Below are 21,380 nucleotides of genomic sequence, written 5' to 3'. Positions count from 1 at the left end.
GAATTTTCGTCGAAGACGCACCCAACTAGACTCGCAATCTTGTAGGTGCGGTGTATTTAGCCCCAAGATTAGGAACATCGCCAGGGATAATGGAGAAGTTCCTTGACGGGTACATGTTTGCAATTGCTCGCTTTCATCTCCTCTATTCACTTGAACCCCTCAAGGGAACCATGCAGCGCCGGCACAACCACAACAACAACCCAAAGTCTAGATCCCTCTGAATCCACATGATGAAGCTTCTGCATGCTAAACCCTATATTCTCAACAGTAGGTGCCTCGCTTCCAGACTAAAATTAATGAGTGAAAATCCATTTTACATATTAAAATCCTTTTCCATACCGATATCCATACTCATAGATATTTTATGGTATAAGCTCCATCTATACAAGTCTTGATCTAATGTAGAACTATTAGGTACGATTTGGGTAATAACTATCAAAATGGGTCCAGATCTACATATTCGCCAATAATTGACAAGCCTAATGTGTTGGATTTTGACTCAGACTAAGGGATGGAATGTATCTAGTTACTGTAGCTGGGAAAAAAATTACTTCATTAACCCCCAAATTACAACACTTGACATTTGCGCACCAATACAATAAGCTCGACGTCCACTTGCAATATTTTTGTTATTAAAATTACATCTAGTGTAATGCACCAATAAAAATTTATATTCTTATTTTAATCCAAAAGTATTAATATTGATCTTATTAATACTGGACTAATCCTATTAATTTATTAACATCGCAAGTGAAATTTGAAGTTAAATTAATTAATATATTTAATTACTATCCAGGATATTAAAGTGAATATATTATATTATTAATTATTCAATAGTAGTTTTATCGATTTTTATTTAATTTAAAGAATTATCGCAAAGATAGAGGGTAAGTGAAGATTTCTTCAATTAATTAGGGGTAGATGATGAAGGTGGTATAAAATGTATTTATCTCTAAAAAATATGAAATTAGATATATATAACAATAATGACCTAAATATTTTTATTAATTTTTCATAAATTTTAAGAAAGTATTTTTCAAATTTTTCTAATTTTTGGGAAATTTATGCAATTAATGTATAATTTATGTGTAATTTAAACAATTTATTTGTAATTTATGCAATACATGTGTAGTTTATGAAATTTATAATCTTTATGTGTAATTTATGCAATTTATAATTTTTATGTGTAATTTATATAATTTATGTATAATTTATGGAATTTATCATTTTTATGTGAAATTTACGCAATTTAAACAAATTTTCCCAATATCAATATTTTTATATATTAATAACAAAAATTGAAATAAATTAGAACAATATTCGTAATATATAATTCAAAAATTTAGACTAATACTTTTATATAATTAGTGTAGTTAATGTCTAGTGGCATGTCGTCTCTACCGCGTGGCCGTGGATGTGGCTACGGTCGTGGCCCTATACTGCCACCAGTTCTGTTAGATGCTTCTCAAGTTGGGAAAGCATCCCCTCGACAACCCACACCACCTGATATGCCTGCACCATCCCCCACCCATAGCCGTTTCTGGAGCTGCACGTACGGCTACGGATGACGCATTACAACAGCTTGCCACACCAACAGCTGCTCCACCCCCATCCCCACCCCCACCATCAATGCGCCAGTACATCACCCTCGATGGAGCGAGGTAAGTCCAATTACCTAATTTGTTTATTATGAATTATTTTATTTTTAAAATGTTAATTAATTTTTTAATATCAAATTAATTTAAAGTCTGACTCGCGATTCCACGAGCGCATCAATGCGATCGTGCGGGGACATTTCCCCCACCCGTGGCCAATTCTGCGGCAGGCGCCGCCAGAGCACCAGCATTTCTGGTTCGAGAGCATGAAGGTAATATACGTGTGGCATCTATACATTATTAATGGGCGGTTGACAAAAGTTTATCAAGGCGACTAAACTGACTTGGAAGGAGTTGTCATATCAAAGCCCATACATGATTGGTATGACTTGAACTCTTCAACTCCAATAATACATTATTTAGTCCATAAAGCCTCATGCATTGGACAACTGTATATCTAGACGTACTGGGCCAACGAGAACTTACAGTAGGAGTCCTCCAAGAATAAGGCAAATCGGGCGGCGAACCCCACGGTGTCCTTGACTGTGTATTAGGGGGTGCTCCTCAGTCGGCATGCACAAAAGGAAGTTGATAAGTAAATAAAAATTATTTCTGTGTTAAATCATTATTTATAAATATGATGCTAATTAGTTAACTGTGTTTTCCTTATATAGGGGACAGAGCTCGATCGGCCCCCCAAGGAGATAAAATTATTAGAGCGGTGCTACAAGAAGAAAGAGGACGGCAGATGGAGTGGGCAGAGGGCGATGGAGGTGTCGGTAAGTTGCTAAAGATTTAATATTATTTTTTTAATAATTAATTCTTTATTTAATAAAATACTAATAATTTTGTTTGTTTTGTAGGAGACATTTCAAAAGATACTGGAGGATCGTCAGCCCCAGCCCATGGCTGACACAAAGGCCGAGTGTTCGGTCTTGGTTCTAAAGCCCTTGTCTTCAGCCGCACATTCACATCACCACCACCACCGCCACCGTCAAATTCGACCATGGAAGACCGAATCAATCACCTCAAGCTCATGATGGCCATGATGAAGGAGATGAGAGCCTCCTCCTAGACCGTAGCTTCGCCTCCGACAATCCTTCGGCCTCAAGTGAGGACGATATTACGACGCTAACGAGGAGCGTTTAGATTATGTTTTATATTTTTTTTAATTTTTAAATTAAACACTTTTTCATGTTAAATATAATATTATTTTAATTATTAATAGTTTCATAGGATTTATTAAATTCCATTATTTTATATTTATTCCATTAATTAAATTAATTCAAATTTCATTAAGTAAAATTAATTATATCTGAAAATTTATTAAAATGTATTAATTTATTTATTTATTGAAATTTATTAAATATATTAATAATTTATAAAAAATATAAAATTCAAAAATTAGGAACGGGTTTAGTAATGCTAAAAAAATATTACAAATTTCTTAAAAACTCGTTTTGAAACCCGTTACAAATACTGCCCCAAAAAAGTGGTCCTAAACTGGATAAACCGTTCCAAACTAATACTAAACTGTTCCAGATAGAATTACTAATCAGTATCTAATATTCCAAATTATATAAACTGGTCCTAATTCTATTACTAAAATAGTTCTACAATTGTGTTCCAAATTTAATAACCCGTTCCAGAAAACAAGTTCCAAATACGGTTTCTAAAATGAACCCAATTAAAAAAAAAAAAAATAGTTTCAAAATTAAATCATGAGTATTATAAATACCATTTCAAAGTTTCATCTAAAAAACATAACCATTCCAAATCCCGTCCCCAACCGTCCAATATCAAAAAAATTCTAGACTAAATCAATATTAGGAATGACTTTCATTGGCCGGTGCAATTACCATCCCAAGTTCGAACGGTTTAATCATTCCTAAATTTTTGCAACGCTAACTACAGGGACGAATTTCTTTTCTTTTTAAATCTGTACCAAAGTCCGATGCAAATAATTTCTGTAGTCTTGTATCTGTTCCAAAGTAAAAATAAAAATCCAAAACTCGCTCCAAATCCCAGCGTTTTTTTAGTGTTACAAAAATAAGAAAAGGCACAATAAGATTAAAATAAAATATTAAAATTATAATAATTAAAAGTAAGAGTGTAGAATAATTTTATATTAACATATTAATTACTTTTTTGGTATGAATAATTGAACAAATTTGGGCGATCAACTCAGCAACAAACACATAATAAATAGTAAATGAGTTAACTCTGTTGATATTAGATATTAATAAAAGCTGATAAACAATAAAACTAGAAATATGTTTTTTGGTAGGAATAATTTCATTATGATAATCTTTCTTGTGGTAACATTTTTTCAAATATATTTTTTTATTAAACTCCTTTTCTTTAAGATTAAGATTTGAACAAATAACAATTTCTTTTCAATTTACAATAATTACAGCTTAACTTGTATATAAGGGTGACAAAATAAATATAGAATATAGTTAAAAAAATTAACGAAACTCAAATATCTCATTCAAGACAATTCGACCACAAATATAGTTAAATACTAAAAAAAATTTAAAGTAATTTCATCAGTACTCAAATGTCACATACATCATATTTGAATTCTAGTGGCTATAAGAAAACTTTTAACTTTGTTCTTCATCGGAGTCGAAAATAAACCGGTTCTTCATTGACTACATTTACATAAATTTGAAGACTCTCATTTCCTTTCTCCTTTTGGTCTTTGAGTATTTCCATTGCAGAATTAATAGTAGAGACACGGCACTTATCCAAATAAATGGATTGTAGTGTGTTTATATCTCCAATGCTTAAAGGGATTTCTTCCAAATTTTTCATGTGATGTAGATAGAGCGCATGTAGATTTGGAAAATGGATATCCTCTGCTCCCCAATGCTCCAATTCCTCACTAAAAATGACCAACACTTTCAGCCGAAGAAATTCCCCTTCGATTGGACTCCACTCTGCCCCTTCGAATGCTGAGTGCAATTTAAGCACTTCAAGATTGGGCAATGAAGAACCAATTATCGTCATCTTTTCCCAATGAAATGTACAAAACACCAAACTTAACTTCGTCAATGAAGTTGGGAAGCCAATGTCCTCTAAACCAGATTTACCGAAGCCTAAATGGAGTGATTCAAGCTTATTGAATTGCGCGAGACAATAATCACCAGATAACCACCCGCTACTACATAATTTCTTTAAATTTGGAATTCTTTTAACAACCTCCTCACTACAACAAAATTTTTGAATCCAAACTGTGCTTAGGTTTTGCAAAATCGTGGAATCTTGCCCCTTCACTGGATCAGGAAGGCTACCCGTATAATTACATAGATGCCTCAATTTTGGCATCTCCCAAACTTCAGACAATGACGTTGTTTCCATACTATTTAGATCCAAAATCTGTAGATTCCAAAGTAAGAAAAATTTATCGAGAATTATAACTGATCGGTTCATGCTGAACCGATCACCTCTTTCAACATCAAGGTACCGCAACTTTGTGTGTAGCAGATATCTTACACAGGATTGATCATGTATCGATACCCATCTTAATTTATTAAGATTTTGATACATATTACTACAAGCCTCGCACACTGATGGATTCACAACTTTTGTTGATTGGGAGCCAACACAAACTTCTTGAAGATGTATCTTATTGCTCTCCCCCCCATGACCACACAGAAAGCAGGTATCATCACTGATCGGTATTGAAATGTGAATCTTTTGTGCTTTAGGGACCCGAATAAGATGTTCTCTCTTAGATTCTCTAAAACATAGCTCTCTTAAAATGTCATGAATGCCACATTCTTTTATTTTTCCACTACGAGTCCACTTACGAATCAAAATCAGATTTCTGTCAACAAGATCCTTCAAGTATTCCTCTGCAGCTCCTTTCATGCTTTTGCCTCCTACTGGTTTTAGAAACCCCTCACCAATCCATAATTTTATCAACTTAGAGGCTTCAATCCAGTCATCTTCAGGAAAAACTCTCATATAAAGAAAACATGGTTTAAGATGAATTGGCAAACTGTGGTAACTCAAAGACAATATCTTTAAACAATGATCATCATCTCCAGAATTGACAAATGAGGTTACGTTCTTTTCAACAAAGTCCCAATATTCTCGTGTATGATTGGACTTTGCAAGGAGCCCGCCAATTACAACAATTGCCAGAGGAAGCCCGAAACAATATCTAGCAATATTCCTTCCAATTTCTTCCAACTCTGGATAAGGGCAACTTTTTCGTGCAAAAGCTTTTTCACATAGTAAATCCCAACTTTCATCGTTGTCTAAAAAGGTCATTGTGAAATAATGATTGTCAAAGCCTAAAGAACGAGCCACATCCAACAATCTAGTAGTCACCAAAATTCGACTTCCATTGCTATTTACTGGGAAGTACCTGTTAAAGTCTTCCCATGCTTTGATACTCCACAAATCATCCATAACAATCAAATACCTTTTACGAAATAAAAGTTTGTGAAAGCATTCTCCTAATTTAGCTAGGTCTAGTTCACCCCCAACCCTTGCTTCGATAATTTTGGCATTTATAAGGTACTTTAGAAGAAGTTCTCGAACACTATATTGTTGAGATATTGTAAACCAAATGCATATATCAAAACGATCCACAATAAGTCGATGGTGAAAAGCATTTTGAGCTAGAGTTGTCTTACCAATGCCTCCCATCCCGACTATTGGGAGGATTTGAAAATCAGATTCATCTCTAGTAAGCTCATCCACGACCTGAAACAAGCGTTCATCAAATCCCACCATAGTATTCTTGTCACTGGATGAAGGGGCGGTAGTACCCATAGACGCAAAAATTGTCGGAGGGTGTTCTTGGATGGCAACCCGTTCCTCTTGAACCATCATCAACTTTTCTGTGATGGAATCAATATTTTTGATAATTTTGTCGATATCTTGACGGAAGGATGAGAGAGCAGCCATATGATGAGTGTTATCTCGAGATTTTTCAAGAAGTTGATTCACCACGTGGTAGTCAATGATATCGTCTGCTTCATCGGCAACAACAGCTAGTTGCCTCGCCAGATCTTCCATTTCTGGGCTTATTCTTTGGGAATGAAGTTCAAGAAAGTGCTGCAAGAACAGAACTTTTTGCTGCAAGCTCTGGATCTGTTCCTTGTCCAGATGAAGCCGATGACGACGACGAGGAAGCTGGACACTGTCGAGAACATCAGTGAGAGAAACCAAAGATGCATAAGCTGCTACAGCCATTTGATTGTGTGATTGATTGTTGTTTGTGTGAATGTACTCAAAGATGAGGAAGACTACTGACTATAAATTGATTTTGGTGTACAAGTCATTTGTTACGAAGAAATTAAGAAAGTTGAAACATAATTTGACGTAAAATGTGTTAAATTGATCTAAAATAAATTACATTAAGATATTAATATAAATTATTTTTCGTTCTAATAATATAAATTCTTAAATAATGGGGTTGTTTGACACGTCAAAATTAAGCAAAACATAAGGCTTTATATTCGAATTTGATTTGCGTACACCCATTTAGAAAAATAAAATTTTCACATACAGAATTTGTATGTGAGATAGACCCTTAAGAACAGTAGTATTAAATAATTTTCGTTTTTAGTCAAAAAAAATGTACACAGCACATTCATAATTATAAACAATATCACATGAAAGCACATTGTAGTTAACTCGACTAACACGACCAGAGAATATAATATGTCCATTGGCCACATGATATCATTGAAATCTTCAAACAAAATAGACACTTAAAATAAAAAACTTGCCATGTAACGTGACAAAAGAAGTAGACAATAATGGACATATTTAAATATTTAAATACCTTATGATGTAGGTCTCACAAAATTCGGATTGAGTTGCAAGGTTGGATCGCTAGATCCTTTTTTTGAGCTACCTATTAGTGGATCTTGAGAACAAAGCAAACGTAAAATTAGCCGAGTAGCCCTCGGCGATGGCCCTCCAATGCCAAAGTTAGAAATGTGGGGTCGAAAAATACGAGATCGAAAATAAGTGAGATCGAAGGACACTAGAAAATAGTAGTAAATAGTAATAAATGGTGTTTGAATAATCATAAATGAAGATATTTATAGTAGTACGGTACCCTATGCACTTGTGACACGTGGCACCAGTAAGAGCTTGCCACGTCATCTCTCCCAAAGGCTGCTGCAATGGTTGACTTTGGCCTGGTCAAATGGGTCCCACTTGATCAGGTATATAACATAAAAATGTCATAAAATATATGGGTATTTTGGTAATTAAATAAATCTCCCTCGTCACCTTGTAATTACCAAATCATTAATTAAGTTCACATGCATTCGATCAATTGGTTTAGCACAAAAAGACAAAACTCCGATTGTTAGAAACTCGAGATTTGGAGTAGCACAAAAAAGACCAAAATGTCACCACTTCATTTCCACACCTTCAATTTGCATGCCTCTTCTCACTGCAAAAACAGAACTCATCATCCGCGATAAAATAAAATCAAGTGAGGATATTAATTCATTTTGCCACTAAATAAAAATATAAAAAAAATTATTTTATCATAATGATCAATTTTATAGTTTTGATAATAATTATTATTTTATAAAAATTATTATTGGTAAGAACTAATGGTGTAAAATTATCTTTAAAGATAATTATTAACTCATATATAGTGACTATCTAGTGACAATAAATAATTATTGTCATTATATTATATTGTCACTTAATTATATCGAAATTATTATGTTCAATTCTTGTAATTAAAAATCAATAATATGCTTATAATATTTTTATGTACAATTCTTGTAGTTAAAAATCAATAATATCGAAATTATTTTTATTTAATGTTGATTTCATTTATTCTTGTGACTAAAGAGCATTTGCACATTATTTACAAGCAAAATTCTTCATCTTTTTTTTATAATATAATCGATCAAAAACCCTCAATAATTCTAAGTTTTTGCCTATGGGATCCCTCTTTTTGGTGGATAAAACTTGTTATTTTACTATGAATATTCGAATATTAATCTAGTAATTTTTATACGATCAGTATAAAAAAATGTGGAATTTCCAACAACCTTTTTGTAACCGTCAGAGAGCTATTCCAATACACGATATTTTGTACAAATTTTTTTAGGTTTAGTCGAAATTTTCACACTACGATCTGCACTACGATCGAAAGACATTACCTGCATCCTTAGGGAACATTTTGCAGATCCTACAGGACCACCAATTTTCTGGTTTAACAATTTATAAGTAAGAATGATACTTAATTTTATGTAATACTTTTATTTTTAGTCTAATACTTATATGGGAAAAAGAAAACTTTAAGTACATTAACTTTGTCTCGGTTCAATTTTGGTACACTAACTTTGGCAATACCTATTTTAGTACACTATCTTTCAAATTCGCGTAAATCTGGTCCATCAACCTATTTTATGACCATTTTACCCTTTCAAAGGAAATAGCTAGATAATCCATTTTCATGCTCTTAAAACTGCCCAACATGCTTTCGAAATAGATTAAGACCCCATAAATTCATACTTTGCTTTAACCGCTCTATTTCTGAGTATTCCAAGTCCTCGATTTTACGGACTTTTTCCAACCACACTACCGCAGCAGATGATTTGCAGGAACTTGAGTCCTTCAGTTACAAAACAGCACAGTCCTATTTCGTTTCCTACCTTAGGGCGTAAAAGGGACTCCAGTACAGATACTTAATAGAATTTTGGACAAACAAGCTGAACATAAGCCTAACTTTTATTGAAAAAATATAGAGAATATTACATATATATTATTCCTCCTGTTGGAGAGACAACTGTTTAGCCTCTCATAGTGTAGAGGACTTGACTTGTCGGGGAAACCCTCATAAACTGAAAAATTAAAATGCTACAAAAGATTAAAAGACTCAGTATTTTTAATGCTTTGAACAATAGGAGAAGTTTTTATGATGTCCCCCTTCGGCTTCATAGCATCTTTATTTATAGGCGTCCGCAGATTTCAAATTCGAACTCCAAACTTGTTTTGTGATAACGTCATTGCATCGTTATCGCCTCGTGATTTCCAGCTGTTGGTCATAATGATTTGTCGGTCACATAATTTCCAACTGGCTTTCCTGCTTTGCTGACTGTTGGCTTTTGTCGTTTTCGGCGGACAGTCTTATCCTTGCTTTTTTTTATATTTTTTAATTTTTACTTTTTTTTGAAAAAAAAAATTATTTTTTCCTTATCCTGGTTTGGTTCGGGTTTATTTTGCGTGACCCAAATTTTTGTCCCGAATAGGGGCTTCTGTTGTTTTTCACAGCAAGGGCATAATGATTTGCCATTGTCCAACATGCACTATGTTGTGCGTCTCATCCTTGTTGCTTCGATTGCCGGCAGTTTATTTTCCCACATTAACATCCTCTTCTTTTCAAATAAGTTTTATGCTAGCTCAGTGTTTTTTCCTGTCATGGAGTTTAACAGGAACGATCCATTCACTTTGTTTGAGAAAATCTTGAATGGATATTTGACTTTGTCCATCTCTGTGAGACATAACCATAATCCCCAAGATCTCCCGGTAGAAATACTGTCTTTACTAATGACTGATACCAAAGGAGCTTCTCCTAATGTAGCTTTGATCTTGTTGCAAGCTACCATATCTGGCCTCTGCAGCTTCATAAAATGGAATGTCGAATGAGACTCCTTTCGTGCAGTTTTTGGAGCTACTGATACGAATTTTATCTTTAGAATGTCTCCTCTTTTTAAGTGGGGGTTGTTTTGCCATGAATCAAAGACCACCTCACTAATCCACTTTGAAAGTTTAGAAATCTTCGAAAAACTTAGTGACATAGTATGAACTGAAGCAAGAGCTCCAAAATCATACCATTCTGGGACATCTTCTGGTTTTGACCCTTCTAACATCCAGATCCTGTTATATTTTTTGGATGTTTCGATAATGATCTTGCCTGGGTTCACTCCTCTGCGATAAATTAATTTTTTCCACTTTCGCTAATATTTCTGCCAAACAGAAGATGTCAATTTGTTAGTATTAGCCTTAGAGATGCCTGTCATTGGCCTAAGGCTAACTTTCCCTCCTTAACCCTGGAGGTGCCAGGTTGACTTGAATCCACAAGAGTTTACACTTCCTGTGACTCAATTGTTGTCGTTTCACCAGAGCTTCATGATGGCCTTGTACAATCGGTACTTGAATCCAACGCTACAGGTCTAGAGCCCTGCACTCTAAAGGCATGTTTTGGGTCATGCTCCCTCAACTCGTGAGTCATCCCCGAAGGTGACGCCTTCCGAATCGGTTCTCGTAAGTCGTTCCATAGCGAGGTGGATGCTAATAAGGAACTCCTTATTGCAACCTGGATAGTGACTAGATCAACTCTTTTGATTTGTCCAGCAACTTGGGCATTAACCGCTAGCTGTCCGAACTTTCTGTCTTCAGAGGTTTTCCAGGAGGTGCCTGAGTCTCAACATGATGGAGTTTGCTTCAGATGCCTCCATCTCCCGTCAGGAAATCTGCAAGAATATTTTCATGATATTTTATAACGACAATATTATAACAATAATATTGGCATTCAACTTGCCATCTGATAATAAGAGCTTCCTCTATTTTCGATTCTAATTTATTTTTTAAGAAAGCCTTGACATTAGTATTATCAACTTTTGAAGTAAATTCTTTAGCAAGTAAAAATAAAGGCCATCTCTTAAAAGCCTTCCAAACCACAAAGAATTCTTTCTCGTTATATGCCAAACTTTGGCTTGTTGTTCTGAGAACAAACCTCCTGTGTATCTACAAGCTTCTTTCCCTGTAGTTGTGTTCTTCATGAGCACTGCTGCCCATCTGTAGTCATTGGCGTCTGTATAGACTACCAATTCATTCTCATCTTGTGGTATAGCAAGCGTTGGCAGGTTACTGCCTGTTTCAGCTCACGAACCCTTTTTGTGTGGATTTCTTCCCATTTTCACTTTCAACTTTCTGTTTCTTTCAAGAGTGGTCGGAAATCCTTTCTGTATCTTGCAAGATCTTTAATGAAGATACCTGCAAAATTAACAACTCCCAAGATCCTTATATGTTTCTTGTCTTTGAGTACGTCTGGAAAATTGCGGATTTTCTCCATAATATGGTACTGTAACTCAATCATGTTTCGCCAATAAGAATTCCTAGAAATTTTATTTTATTGACAGCTATAGTGGCTTTCTTTTGAAAAAGTACTAAACCTTCTTTATGGCATGCATCAGAAAATATTTCAAGATGTTTGATATGTTCTTTCATATTTTTAGATGCAATCAATATGTCATCAATATAGACAAACATGAATTCAAAATAATCTTAAACAAAATTATCCATCTTTCTTTGAAATATCTGGGGTGCATTAGCTTAATCCATTGGAAGCACATTCCAGATATATTGTCCCTGTGGTGTGGAGAATGCAGTAAATTTCTTTGATTCACTCTCCGTCCTAATCGGATAAAAACTAAATTTGCAATCGAATTTAGAAAACAGTTTTGCCCCTTTAATACAATCAAGTAAGTGTTCTCTACTAGAAATGTAATAACCATCAAACTCTAATATTTTATTAATGCCTTGATAGTTAGTAACCAACCTGAGTTTACCTCTCTGAATCTCACCATGATTTCTTACCAGAAATCCAGGGCTACTGTAGGTAGCGACTCTAGGTTCAATAAGTCCAAGACTGATATGCTTTTTGATTATCATCTGCATATCCCTCTTATCCTCTATGTTCATCTAGATAGGTTTGTATCGAACATACTCATAGTTGCATTCATCTTTGACCTTCAGAGTAGCTTCGCTTGTTCCTATCCCACCATGCCAAAGGGTTTTCACTGAAGTTCCTCTAGATGAGCCTCTTGACATTCTTAAGAGAAAGCCTGCTCTCTTCCGAATTCATTTCCAGTAGTGCTTCTTTAAGGTTCATAATTTCCTCCTCCGATTCCTTAGATAAGCTATCGCTGTTTATGAGTCCCTATTGTCCGAAAGACAAAAGGACCTTACCAAATTTTCTCTTATCTTGTATTTTTGGATGAGTTAATCTAGCATCAAAATCACCACGTTTGCTGCAAAAATTTATTGGCGTTATCTTGTTAAATGCCTTTTTCTCTTTGCAACATCTGTATCTCATTACCATAGTTAGTAGTAAAGATTAATATATTTCTTTGATTATCTTGCATATATCTTGCAAATGTTTGAATGAAATTGTTACCTAACAAGATATCGGCACCTGTATCATTAAAGTAAATAGGACGTGTTTTTATCCTAAACCAGGGTGATCCAAATGCTCCTCCAATCATGATCTTGGCTTCTCGCCTTCCCTTATTGAGTATCAAATTTTTTGTGAAAAATCACTTCCTACAATAACGGGTAAGGTTTTCCTTGCTTTTTTAGGAAAAACTCCAGGTTTTACCGTGCAAATTCCTGATCCTGAATCAATATAAGTTGCAAAATACTCTGTCTTATATTGATCATACAACATACCAACAAATATGTATATAATGCAATTCTTATGGTAACACTATCAAGAGAACTTTGTTTCGTTACCTTTTCTTCCCCATGGTTTATGTTCTTTGAGGAAACTTAACCCCAAAGTCATACTCCCATTTTCTCGTCCTGCAACACCTGCGACTAAAATTTCATGGCCTGCTATTTTCTAACATGCCTTCATATTTTCCAACAACAAGTTGCTGTAAATGTATAAGTCATCACAAGGGAAATTTTCTTTCTTTGTGATGTCAAATATTACTTGTATTTCCTTCTATCTTTCAGGGCATCTAAGTTTTACGTTATATACCCTAATCTTTTGCGGAGTTAAAGCTTTTAATAACTCTTTCTCCTTTCCTTTATAGCCTGTAATCCTATCTTTCGAAAAGTACATCCTGCTACCGAACTCAGTTCTAGAGCTAAGTGTTCGATCTAAAACTGAGTGATCTTTTATAACAATATCGACAACCCCTATTCTAAGTATCCTAATAGGATTTGGTGTCATTACCTTGCCGAATTCCTTGAAAATTCTAGGAATCTCAATATACTCTTTCCTAAGAGACAAATATGAATGTGTGTATTGGAAAGGACATAATCTATTATATAAGTTATAAAATATGGGCTATTACCTTTTTTCATTATATCTTTTCTTTTGAAGTCTAGATGAAGTATTAAGACTCTACTAAAAAAAATCTTGGTTTGCTAGGTTGTATGCAATCTAAAGATGAATGTCAAACATTAGTTTTCCTGTAAACAAATTACCTATCATTGTTCCAAGACAACCGTCTCTTAGGTTATTGATTCTTCTATCTATTATTGATAAATGCATTACTGAATCAATTCCTTCCTTAAAAGTCACTTTTATTACTACTTCAATAGTTCCTATATGGATCCATTTCATAGTAACAGCTACTTCTTCTCTAAGCTTACTTAATTCTTCAAGAATTTCTTCTTTAGGAATTAGTTGCATTTCCATCACATTACCAGTAAGTTCCATAGGTATAGCAAACTCACCTGAACTTACTTTGTAGATTATGTGATGCTTTGTTTGGTTCAGTCCTATCTGGTTCAGGACTTTCCTAATTCCTCCAATTCTAAATCCATCATATGGGTTGAGCTTGGAATCTTGTCGCATGATTCTTTCCATAGTTTTTTTGGACACTGTCATTCTGGAAAAGAATCCTGATAGGCTTTTCGAAAGTTTGAAGCCTATCTCCCTCGTTGTAATTATTCTAACTCGGTTGAAGATCCATTGGAATCAGTCTCTATTTCCTCCTCATAGACGCTTTCGTATGAAGAAAGATCTTCTAATTGGTAGATGGCTACCAAATCGCCATAGTAAACTGCATCTAGAATATAATCCGTTGCATAAAATTTTCTCATTTCACCATGTTTCTGTGGGCAATCGGGAGATATATGTCATTTTGCTCCGCAAGTCCAGCAATTGCAGTCTTTGAAACTTTCATTGGCTCGAGTATGGACCCGTTTGAAAGTTCTTTTTGTAGGGGTTCTTCTAGTGGATCTTGTATCTGTTCGTCGAGATCCTTGGGATGAAACCCTTCTTGATCCTATTCTCTGCTGAGATTTATATGTTCTGGCTTTCGACTTGGACCACCATGATCTCCGTTGGGAAAAGGTTGTTTTGGAACTCCTAGGGTAGGAGTCACTATTTTGCTTCTTCCTTTTCCTTGGCTCGCTTGATTCTCTTATAATAGTTGGAAAATCATTGTTATCACAACAGAGAGGAGTTTGTTCGATTTTACCTCTCAGTCATTTCATGTTCTTCTGGATGGATGCTTGATAACACCAATCCTTCAGTTTGTTTTTAAGGAAAAACATTCTTCGCGCCACTGAATCTAGTTGTCCTTCAGGTACATTGTATGACTAAATCAACATTTCCCTCCATGGACTGCATATCTTTGCGAAGAACATTGGAGCTGCTATTTTTGTTGCTGCTTCACTCTTGGAAGAAATACTTGCGAAACCAATAGATATATTCATCTACTGCACAAATACTTCTTAATTCAAGGCTAAAGAGAGCCTGTGTATATTCTCTAGCCTTTGCTGCTCTACTTTCTTCGAAGTATCCATCTCCGATGAAGTGTACCTTGATAAGATTTCCTAGCCGGTTTGCTATCGTGCCTTTCGAATCTCCGGCAAGGATGTTGGCTTTGGCATCTTTTGGGGTGTTATCCTATCCGATCTTTGCAGATCCTTCCAAGCTCAACTCCACAAGCTTTAAGAAGTTTTTCTTGTCGAGCTCTAGGGTAATTGCTGCTATCTTGATAGTTGCAACCCATTTGTCTATTAATTTCTCGGTATTTCAGAAATTGATAATATCCACGTTCAGTATAACGCCATATGGATGTAAGGGCTGGAGCATGCTCCTTGCCAAAGGTGTATTTTCAGGCACTCTTTTTGGATTTCTCCTTGGATTTTCCTTTAGCCTGATTCCCACAAATGTTGGGGTGGCATTAGTGTAGAAATTCGCACTTTCTCTCATCGATTGATCCTGTCGAGGATCATTAGAATATGTACTTCCCTCCGCCGGTGGTAGTGCTGGACTGATTTTATTTGTTTGGATATTGACCAAATCCACAATCCGAGTTGGGAAAAGGATTCTGTAAATTCTTGTAGATCTGATAGATCCGCTCTTGTTACCTCCATTATTTTATAGATCTGATAGATACGATAATCAGATCTTATCTGGAGTTCGGCTTTTGGAATCTCCGTGGCCTTCCCCTTTTGGTCTAGAAGAGGTACTGTTCCAAGAGCGTTCCTGATTCTCTCCTATCTAGATCTTGATGTCTCAGGGTTCTCCCTTTGGTTTCTTTTCAAATCTGTAATTTCTACCCTCAGATCTGTAAGGCCCTTGTGTAGATCGGGAAGGATTTTAAGGAGCTCGTCTACCTTTTGGCTAAAAAATTCTATTTTCATAGGTATATGGATTAAACTATGTCCATAGTCTTCAACTGTCTTTTGGATCTCCCTCAGATCTTGGGAGATTTTCAAAGTATCCAGCTCGAGTTCTTCCTGATCAGTCATAATTTTTAGAACTAAAATTATGTAGGAATTTATCCGTTCCGCTTCTCCTGGTTGAGATTGTACCATGAACTTCAGTGGAGTGTAGACGCCTTACTGAATTTCCTGGTTGTACTTGTCGAATGTCAAAATTTCTCTGCCACTCTTGTTCTTCTTCTGGTATGAGAAATTTTGGATCAATCCTCTTGGGACCGTTGTAACGCTTGTCAAGAATTTCTATGAAAAATTATCCTCTTTGTATTTCCAAAATCTGAAAATATTCCCTATTTTACAGAGTAACTCGAACTTTCGTTTCGTTCTATTTTCTCTCGAAGAGTCTCCTCCATTAAGGGATAAATAATATCAAAATATAATATAATCATGTATTTTTTCAATAAACATAGACTCTGATACCATTTTGGCGAGAATGGATGAAAAATTAGAAATTTTTGTGTAAATGGACTAAAACAACTCTTTTAAAATTTGCACAGGGGTAAAAGTGTTCAAAATTCCATCTGTGGTCCTAATTTAAGCGATTCCGCAAGTTACTGGACTTAATTGAAAATGCGTAAACATAATGGACTAAAATTGAACGCGGGGAAACTTATTGGACCAAAATAATCTTTGTCCCTACTTATATTTTCTTAATTTGTATGGAATTTGCAGCTGTCGTACTGGTGGCACTGTGACGATAAATCGTTGTTCAAAATCATCAAGTTGTGGCGGGTAAGTTTCTAGGGAAGAGGTTCTTCAACGTTCGGAACCAATTGGCCCGACAGCTGTGGCTGGCCGAGGAGATCTTTAGAGTACTGGGCGAGCCCATAATTCCAAGCACATAAAGTCAATTGGGTAGCCAACCCAGATGCAGCTGTTACCGTCTACCGTAGGGGGTCAGCCTCTATTGGAGCCCACAAGCGTAAGATGGTATGTATTTTTACCTATATTATTAATATAATTTAACTTTTAAAATTTCTAATCATTTCATTAAATAGTTTTTTAACAGGAGGCATAACTCGAATACCCCGTCCAACAAATGGAGTGTTCGAGAAGTGCTACAAAAAGAAGGACGGCCAATAGAGCGGCCCGAGGCCAGCAAGGGTCGCGCTAAATACAAAACTAATTAATTTTGGATTCAAAATTATTAGTTTTTGAATCTAAACAGGAGTTGTTTTTGAAGATGATGGAGGAACGTTAGAGCAAGCACAACAATAATCCAGAACCTCCATTATCGGACAAAATAGGGGTCGAGTCCTCGGTCTCAGCTCCAAGGCCCACCACACTGTTGCTAGACCATCTGGCATTAGCGGGTCCCCTGCTCCATCGCCATCGCGCCACAACCGCCACGCACCGACCTTGATGATCGAGTAGCGAGGCTCGAGAAGTGGATGTGGTAGATGGATCCCACATGGCCTGATCCTCCAGTGCCCCAGTCTTCAGCTGATCCCCCAGTACCCGACGGCGACGACAAATAACCCACGGTAGATCGGGATGCTAATTTAGATTATGTTTTTTAAATTTGTATAAATACAATTTTTAAACAATACTTTTATTTTCGTAATTAAATTATTTTTATTTTCTTGTTATATTATATATTTTTTATATAATATTGCACATTTAACAAAAAGTTCAGTAATTTATTTTTACAAAAATAAATATTAAAATAGATTAAATGCAATTAAACTATTATGAAAGAAATTTTGTCATTGTTTTCATGACGACTTTTGTAAATACGTATAACTATAAAAAATCACGTGGCCGTTACAAATTATTGGAACGACTTTTATTTTTTTGTAATGAAAAGGCCTACCGCGGCTAAACAAGGCGTTTCAAAATATTTGTAACGACTTTATAAAAAGCCGTTATAATTTGTAACGGCCTTTAGTGGCCATTACAAACCTGTTGAAATGAAACAATAAATAATTTTTTTTACTGCATTGTAACGGCTCCATTGAATTTGAATTTAATTGTTATCGTAACGACCTTTGCCACTGATTTTGTAACCACTTTTTTCACTGCTTTTGTAACGATTTTTGGAACGACTTTTTTTGAACTTGATAACTGTTTTTGGCACAGTCTTTATAACGGCCTAACGATTTATATGTTCTTGGTGTATTACAAAAGCTGTTACAAATGCAGTTACAAAATTATTATTTATTTAATTTTATTTACTATATTTTAATATTTATTTTATTTAATATACTTGAATATTTATTTTTATAAAATAAACTAAATCAATTTATATAAAAAACACATAATATAACAAAAAATAATAATTTAATTACAAAATAAAAATATTATAGACAAAATTATATTTTTTACAAAATACAAAAATAAATCCTAATCTGATGCCGCATGTTTGTTGTCATCGTCGTCGCCATCGGGTACGAGGGGATCAGCTGCAGGGTGGAGTGCTAGATGATGCCAGTTCATATCGATGCTTCTGATGTACGCTCGATCATCTGCACCTAATCATAGATGGCATCATAGTCCCAATAATACGACATCTGCAAAATGGACAAATAAAGAAATATAATTATTTGATAGAAAATATAAATTTCAACTAGAATTAAATAATATTATATTTACCTTTAGCTTGTGGAACCAAAATAGCTAGTGCACCTGTGGGATCTACAAAATGGTGGCGGAGCACCGAAACTTTTAACATTAAAAACATATAATGTTAATTATTGATAAAAAAAGATATATATTTGTAAATTTCATAAAATTCGTATTTTTCTAAAATTATCTTAAGGTCCGCTAATTTTCTAAAAATTCCATTTAGGTGCTTAAGTTTCCTAAATATTGCATTGTAGTTAATAATTTTATTTTCCTAAATTACGTTAAGGTCCTCTAATTTTCTAAAAATTTTATTTAGGTGCATAATTTTCCTAAAAATTGCATTATAGTCCATAAGTTTATAATAATTTTAGAAAAATTCCTATTTTCCTAAATTACATTAAGGTTGTCTAATTTTTTAAAGATTTCATTTAGGTGTATAATTTCCCTAAAAATTGCATTGCAGTCCATAATTTTCTAATAATTTTATTAAAACTCCTATTAAGGTCTTTTTTATAAACCAATTGTTATGCTATAATTTCATTTTTTTTAAATTCAGAAAAATACGTACATATTTATAAACTTACATATAAATTTTAGAAAATTATAGAACAACTCAGAAATTTACAAAAAATTACAGAAATTGCAGAAAATTTCAGAAAATTATAGAAATTTACAGAAAAAAAATTAGAAATCATGGAAAATTCCTACATCTTTTTTAGAATTACAGAAATTATGAAAAACTTCTTACAGATTTTGAAAATTACAGAAAATAAAATAAATTTCAGATATTATGAAAAATTTCTGAATTTTTTTTAAAATTATAGAAATTCTCAAAAAAAATTCAGAAATTTTCAAGCATCATTATCAAAAATTTAAAAAAAAAATAAATATAATCAATACATTTCAGAAAATTAACAACATTGTTTAACATAATTTTAAAATAATAGAAAATACAATTTAACAAAATACACAATTAAACATGTTCTATCTATACATTTCAGAAAATTAAAAAAATAAAAAAAATAATACAAAAAAAAGGACACCTCCTAAATGTGGCGAAGGTGGAGAGAGGCAGAGGTGGAGCCGAGCGGAAGCAGAGAGAGGCCGAGGTGGAGAGAGCGACAAAGAGAGAGAGGAGAGAGAAAAGGGGAGAGAGAGAGAGAGAGGAGAGAGAAAAGGGGAGAGAGAGAGAGAGAGAGAGAGAGAGGAGTGGTTGATGGTGGTCGGGGCTGGTGGTGGTGGGCCGGGAAGGGATTAGATGGGGGGAGGGGGGCGGCTTGAATGAGAGGGAGAGAGAGAGAAGAGAGAGTGAGGGAGGAAAAGGGGAAAAATTAGCCAAGTAAGTCTTACATATATAACTTTTGGAACGGCCATGCCGTTACAATCTTGAATGAGAGGGAGAGAGAGAAAAGAGAGAGTGAGGGAGGAAAAGGGGAAAAATTAGCCAAGTAAGTCTTACATATATAACTTTTGGAACGGCCATGCCGTTACAATGAGACTTACATTTTAAAAAGTTGTTACAAAAGAAATTATAAAAATATAGCCGTGTAAAAATTCATTTCAAATTATGGGTACGACGTCGTTTTGTTCATTGTCGTTACAAAAGCTGTTGTAAAGAGAATTCCAAAAGAGTTAATTATTTTTAATTAAATTATTTTAAAAAATAAATTATCATTTTTAATAATTTAATGTTGTGGAAACGTATCATTGTATTAAGCACAATATAATTGAATTATATTAAAAAAAAATTATTTGACATTCGTAAATGTATGCAGTTCGCAATAAATTTGTATATTCATAAATATTAGTATTATATTGATGTAACTGTCATCTTACAGTATTGAACTGCACGTGTTAATTGGGTTGTCAAAATTAAGATCCAACCGTTAGATTTGACCATACTTATGAAAGAATTCATTTGGCCAAGTTGTAGCCTTATTTGGTATACGAATTTCGACATATCGTTCCTGAAACATAATAGTAATCATTCAAATCAGTGTATTTTTAAATCAGGCCATGTAATTTAAAATTACACCTTCATTTAATGAACACATTCTTGTATACATTTAAATTTGGTATGAATCGGGCGCCCCGATGTAGAGATATTATATTTTTCAATGTCAATTTTTATAACTGCTTTTGTAACGGTTGGTGTAATCTACCTTTGTAACGGCCTTTGTAATAACATTTGTAACGGTCAATCGAATTTAGAATTTCCACTATTTTTTTTAATTTCAATTTCAAAAATATTAATTTGTAACGGCTATATAATTTGTCAGTCACAAATACCATTTCCTGCCATTTTCCCGCCTTCATTTGGAACGGCCATTGTAACAGTTTCTTATTGTTTGGCCGTTCCAAAAATCAAATTATTTTGTACCATTTTTTGTAATAGTTTTTGAAACTCTTCAAGTTCTGTTATTTTTATAATATACAGTCCTTTTGTATATTTTTCCATTTTTTTTCCCACTGCATTGTAACGGTTCCTTATTTTATCCAAAAGCTGTTAAAAAGAAAATCGAGTCGTTACAAAAATCGTAGCAAATTAGTAAGATCAATAAATTATAATGATTTTACACACACCACATATTTATAATGGCTTTAGTAAAGGTAATGATCGTTACAAAATAAATACATTTTTATCACCCCTTCAATAAAATTAGCACGTCCAATCCATTTCAAAACCGTTATAATGGTCATACGGTCGTTATTAATCTCGCAATTTTTTATAGTGCGTGTTAGAAAGACTGTTAC

At 34.2% G+C, this 21,380-nt stretch overlaps 1 protein-coding gene and 1 long non-coding RNA gene across 2 annotated transcripts; both read right to left on the bottom strand.

Annotated features, from left to right (window-relative positions):
- LOC105160107 (late blight resistance protein R1-A-like) lies at positions 4,157 to 6,834 on the bottom strand. The gene has a single exon (XM_011077372.2). It carries the CDS (start codon positions 6,804 to 6,806, stop codon positions 4,215 to 4,217), a length of 2,592 nt encoding a protein of 863 aa, XP_011075674.1. The 5' UTR covers positions 6,807 to 6,834; the 3' UTR covers positions 4,157 to 4,214.
- LOC105160102 lies at positions 18,420 to 19,885 on the bottom strand. The gene is made up of 3 exons (XR_847670.2): positions 19,670 to 19,885; positions 18,654 to 18,722; positions 18,420 to 18,571 (listed from the first exon to the last, which is right to left on the bottom strand). It is a non-coding gene; the product is annotated as an uncharacterized LOC105160102 (long non-coding RNA).

Source organism: Sesamum indicum, linkage group LG4 (genome assembly GCF_000512975.1).
Source record: "Sesamum indicum cultivar Zhongzhi No. 13 linkage group LG4, S_indicum_v1.0, whole genome shotgun sequence".
Taxonomy (NCBI): domain Eukaryota; kingdom Viridiplantae; phylum Streptophyta; class Magnoliopsida; order Lamiales; family Pedaliaceae; genus Sesamum; species Sesamum indicum.
This window is presented reverse-complemented; position numbering and strand designations above follow the sequence as displayed.